We start from the raw sequence: 5,637 nt of genomic DNA on the forward strand, positions 1-5,637 counted from the left end.
GATGCTCTGGACTTGACTTCATCAGAAGTACTGACCATGCTGTTCGGATATCCAGTACTTCATGTCGCCTCGGAAGAGAAAAGGAAAGGACAGAGAAGAAGGGAAACGCAAACGACGCAGGGTTGACTCCGAGGAAGACTGTCTCGAGGATGGCAGAGGCGATGCTGGTTCATCCGCGTCTGGCCTGGATACCTATGGTTGGGAGACGGCAATCCCGGAGGACTGGACGGTAGGTCAGATCATAAAGTGAGTATTCCTCCACTGAAGGATGTCTCGTAGATCTCGAAGGCGATGGCAATGCTCGACTACCGTCTGACTCATGCCGACTTCCAGAGCATCACGGCTCGTGAGAAGAAGCGGTAAGTCATCGTGTACCTCCTTCCAAATCACGCCTTAATGCCTGTCTCCGGTAGCACTGAAGAGGGAAGACATGCATATTACATTTACAACGAGCGAGCGGTCGAGTGGAAGGCTTGGGAAAAGCATGGAGGTCCCATCGGGTTATGGAAGTTGTAAGTCCTTGCATAATGCTACGCCCGACCACTGTTTCAACGCCTGAGGCACACGCTGACAACAGCCCAACACCCTAGCTTGAAGGCTTTAAAGAAGGAGCACGAAGCAAGCGGTAGCACGGACCCTTTCGACATTCCCTACAGCTATGCGGCCGATCGCCTATATGACCTCGACCTTCCCGAAACCCCTGAGCTCAGCGACCGCTACGTGGGAGATCTCCGTCTGCTACGATATGCGAAACAGTCTCTTCCTCCTTGGCTATGGAACGTCTGTAACTCGAAGCTCAACAAGGCGCTCCTGGACGGCAAGCGCCCAAACGGTTGCGACGACCTGACCGAAGAACGTCAAAGAGCCATCGGCGCACTTGTCTCTTTTGTGAATGAGAATCCTATACGGTACATAGAAAAACCTGCGCAAGACGTTGCCCCGTCCCTGTATATCGCCACACTCCGATCCGTCCTGGCAGCAGCTCCCATCGCTCCCCGTTTCGGTTCCCAGGCCTGGGGTACTCCTGTGGCCGGATTGGACTTCTGCGAGGCCGATGGTCATCCACGCTATGAGTGGTGTGCTAGCTATCTGCAGCGGATATTCAAGGCCTTATGCACCGTGATCAGTAAACATGGGATAGGCAATGAGGGTTGGAGGAGCATTCGTTGGGAGGTTTACGAAACTGTATTTCTGACCAGCCCCTCAGTATATCATGCATCCTGTCTGACCACTGTTCTTACAGTACGTGGAAACTGTCCGTGGAGGCCTCACATTCTACCGGGCACAAATGGAGTGGACGGACTATGCCGGTGTATGGCTGGACGCCCAGCTCTCCCCGAAGGACATCAAAGAGAGCCTTCGTGGTAAGTGTGAAGCCGGGATCCCTTACAACCAGTTGTTGCCATCCCCTGCAGCCTTAGAGGCGTCATCGTCCTTGCCTCCGCCGTCTGCCGCAGGACCCTCGTCCCCTGCCCCTTGCCCGGCGTCTTCACAGAAACAGACGGCAGGTCCCTCGTCATCCGCTTGCATGCCTTCCCCCCTGGTGGGTTGAAGCCTTATCTCCCTTGTAGTTACATGCATTTGGAGCGCGGTATAGTGCTGCGCTATGGTGAGATACTTACCTTTGACTGGTCACCTGCGCTGACTTCAGAAGCTAGATGAATTGTCGTATTTCTCTATTTATTTTTGCATCGCTATCTGATCCAATTCAGCTAAAATTATCTGGACTGCTCGTTCCTTCATCTCTGACGCCACACTTTCATCTTACTTGATGTCACCATCTGCTGACTGTTCCTCCTCGCGCAACGTCGTGATCATTACAAAGTCACTGTCACCATTGGTCTTCACGTCGCTGGACAAGTTTTCGTATTTTCCATCCGCCACAATTGACGTTGTGTATTCCGCCGCTTAAAGTCGGTTTGAATGTGGTCAGTGACACTGATAGTAGTATAAGCGCTTCGAATTATAGATAGACAGAGACAATTGGGTACTTGCCAGGATTGATGTATAGGATGTCTTGATGTCCGCCAAGCTTTGCCGCATACGTCTCGCTTTACCAAGATGTTACCCTACACAGTTCACAGGCTTGACTGCAGCTTCTGTGACTGGGGCCAAATAGCAACGCACGTATTCACTCTGATCAGTAGTAGTACAATCGGATATCCATCTGCTTCCTCTATAGTTCGGTCCCAATCATCTCGATACCGTTCAAGCATTGAACGGGATTGTTGTATGCAAGTCTGTCAAACAGTCCAATGGATGATATGTAAGTCAGATGTTGTGGATATTGATAAATTGTGGTCGGCGATCATAAGCGTCAAGTCCCTCAGCTCATAAACGTCCCGCGAGGTCGTCACCTCGTACCTTGTCGACTCAGAGCTACGTGGAAGGATGCGTGGTTCAAGATGTCCGCTGAGGGGCCTTACCGACACAGGCATCAACAGTCCGGACATCTGGAATATGTGATTCCAGTAATGCGGCCTCAATTTCGCTCAAGGGGAGCTTCGGATTAGACATGCAGCGTTCATCGACCATTCTTGATATTGCCACGCTATAGGAGCACATTTGCAAGAGGATGTCATATGAGAATTATCATCATTATTGGGACGCACGCTACGACTACGACTGGCGTGCCTCGAACGCCCGCACCTTGCCTTGAAGCCAGTCCCACAGCCGCTCACCGATCTCATCATTATAGCACTCCGGGTGAGCCCTTCCAAGGCGCGCCCATGGAATCAAGAACTACGACATGGATAATTAGTCCTCAGACAGCCAAGCATGGCGAGATGAGGCGTACCTCGCCATTGTAATTGAGTGCCTCGGGCATCGTGCCTGCGAAGAGCTGGGTCAGGACACCGTATTCGACCGGCTTCAGAAGCACAGCTTTCTATGAGGCGATTTGAAGATGAGTCAATATGCAAGTGGGGAGAGACAGAAACATACCAAGATCATATGTACGACTGCCGGGAAATGACGTTGGAGGGAGGTCTGAATGGTACCTGCAGTTCTCGCATAAGTACTTGGAGCTGTACAGATGCAGACGATTAGATGCCGACTCGGGTTAAGGGAGATGGATACGATGCCTTGATCTCCGTAGCGCTTTGCTACCTGTCGTGCAATCACAGCGTTACCCTGAAGTGGATCGACACTCATAAGCTGATGCGACTACGTCGGAGGGGCGGCATAGAACGTACGTGTTTGCTTTGATTGTACAATGCGGCTTTGCCCAACTTTATTCTCTCAGGGCCATCCTTGAACGTCTCGAAGTGAAGACGTTCCAGGTAGACACTGCTCGAGGACGTCGTGACGACGCGCGCGTGACCATCTGGAGAGGTTCTCACAGCGGCGAGAAGTGCCGGCATGAGCGACTCCGTCAAGTAGAAGTGCCCGAGGACGTGCGTTCCAAATTGAAGGTCGTACTCGTCTGTTGTCAACAATTCGACGGGAGGTACCATGACGCCGCTAGCGGTAAGGACCGTGTTCAGCTAGATATCACAGGCTACACAAGAAGGGATGTACGTACGCATTGTTGAATAGAATGTGAAGCTCCGATTCCTTGCTGAAGAACTCCTGGGCAGCCGCCTTCACCGAAGCCATACTTCCCAGATCGAGCTTGAGGAAGATGCCCTCCTTGCCCGTTTCCACCTTCAGCGAGGCGATGGCTGCGTCAGCCTTTTCTGGGCTACGAGCGGCAAGATACACTTTGGCATTGTGCTTCAGCATCTCCTACACCATGATGAAAGTGAGAACCATTGGCGTAGTTGGGAGTCCGGGTTCGCTCCGCACTTACCTTACAGGTCTCGTATCCGATACCGGAGTTCCCGCCTGTGCCAATTACGATAGTCAACCAATACTCAAACGGCCAAGGGTGTGAACGCACCTGTCACGAGGACAATCCGCCCCGTATGGTCGGGGATTTGGTCAGGGTGAAACTTGGGCTTCGGAGGGAAGCCCTGGACGAAAACTGGCCAGAAGCCCGAGTCTCTGGCCATGTTGACATTAATGCGCGGGCAAACGTAGTAGTATCAAGAGGTGTCAGGGAGGGTTTGGAGCTCAGTTTACGGTCCCGGCATTCGACGCAACAGATATATATACGTAGCCGCAAATCTGCCAGCTAACTTCTTCGCAGTGAACGTACCTGGATGAGTCTATCGTGCATTGTCAAACCTAGCAAGCATGTAGGACCTCTCTGCTTGACAGCAGCATTAGACGGCAACACTTAGGGCAAAAAGGGAAAAGGGAGACGCAAGCCTACGGCAGGACATGTTCTGGCTGAGCGCTTCGCCGTTATCCGGTCTCGGGGATACTGAAATCGGATTTCAGAAATGTTTGCCCGTCCGTTCGTGCAGCGGTCGCACAAATTTTGATGTAATCAAAACTGGTCACGACAACACCCTGGCCATCTCAGCAAGCTTCTGGCGGGGGAGGGGGACAGTAGACGTCACGCCCGAGGGGTGATGTGAGTGTCCGTCACGTTTGCGGGCTCGGCGCTGACGGTGGGGCCTCGTTTCTGAACCCCTGTATTTCTGTGCAACGACAAACGGCAATTTGTCAGTTCTAAGAGCCTGGTAATGGTAATCACCATGTTTGCGCTAGACTTCTATGAAAAGGCTGATGTGGAACGGGTATGTAGCACCAGCTGTTGAGCTCGTACCACATCAGCAAAACTGTAAATATCTCTTCCAGGATTGCGGTTGGGGCATGAAGCGCGGAATGCGGTGCGAGCTGGCGCCGACGCCCAATATGGGAGCCATAGGGGCCTGCCCGTACCATACTTGCAATACCGCGCCAGACTTGGGCAAAGGTCGCAAGACCGCGCAACAATCCGCCAGAGGCACGCGATCGTGCAAGACCGTGCAAGACTGTACGGTACATTTGTATAGATACTAGAAACACCATGAGTTATAATGTCAATCGCATGTCGCTGCCACTCAGGTCTCTGCGTTGATGCCGAGCTGATCGCCCTCGCGCTTCAGGCTACCCTTCATCCCATCCTTTCCAAACATGCTCGACCACTCATTTCTCCGCCTCCGAGTCATCGTATCTTGCCCGAAGTCTCACTCAGATGCAGCCCCGATGTCGAAATAGCGTATGCCACCCCACGCCCTGTGTTGCTACCGGCGTCCGTGCAGCTTGTCTCCTGGCCAAGCATCATTCATCGGGACTTCCAGACGCACCCAAGGTCCGAGCTCGCCCTCGACCTCTCCGATATACCTCGCATACGCGCGGAAACGAGCCTTCTTCGATGAGATGATGCAAGGAATGCCGATCTCGAGTGTCGCGCTGCGGGGTTGCTTCGCTGTGGGAGCAGACTCATGACGAATCGTGTCAGCAGAGCTCTTTCGCTTAAGAGACTCCCGGACTGTCGATACGCTGATCGAGGAGACGACGCTTGCTTGCTTCTCATGAGAGACAAGCGGAGATTTGGCTTCGGCTTTGATCGTCCCGACAACGTCCTCCTCGTCTTCGGAGGGCAGAGGCTTTACCCTCGTTAGTTTCGGCGAAGCGGTGCGCTCAAGAGAGCATGCGCCGGACATATGTCCATCTAATCCATTAGGAAAACTACATAGCGGCGAAGCCTACGCGGTCCAACTCCTCGTCATCGTGGCCCATCGGGGTCTCCCATCTTCAGGTCCC

At 53.0% G+C, this 5,637-nt stretch overlaps 2 protein-coding genes across 2 annotated transcripts; one reads left to right on the forward strand and one right to left on the reverse strand.

Moving 5' to 3' along the window:
• Positions 1-61: 61 nt before the first annotated feature.
• On the forward strand, positions 62-1,201 carry DICSQDRAFT_163194 (uncharacterized protein; the record flags this gene model as incomplete). Its single annotated transcript, XM_007369308.1, has 4 exons — positions 62-229; positions 280-359; positions 414-512; positions 591-1,201. Coding segments are annotated over 4 exons (957 nt in total), but the record flags the coding sequence as incomplete, so codon positions are not given.
• A 1,418-nt stretch (positions 1,202-2,619) lies between these two features.
• On the reverse strand, positions 2,620-3,992 carry DICSQDRAFT_149476 (NAD(P)-binding protein; the record flags this gene model as incomplete). Its single annotated transcript, XM_007369309.1, has 8 exons — positions 2,620-2,742; positions 2,798-2,887; positions 2,944-2,999; positions 3,057-3,132; positions 3,195-3,462; positions 3,524-3,726; positions 3,791-3,825; positions 3,881-3,992. 8 exons carry the CDS (start codon positions 3,990-3,992, stop codon positions 2,620-2,622), a joined length of 963 nt encoding a protein of 320 aa, XP_007369371.1.
• Positions 3,993-5,637: the final 1,645 nt, after the last annotated feature.

This window comes from Dichomitus squalens (assembly GCF_000275845.1).
Source record: "Dichomitus squalens LYAD-421 SS1 unplaced genomic scaffold DICSQscaffold_47, whole genome shotgun sequence".
In the NCBI taxonomy this organism is placed as follows: Eukaryota; Fungi; Basidiomycota; class Agaricomycetes; order Polyporales; family Polyporaceae; genus Dichomitus; species Dichomitus squalens.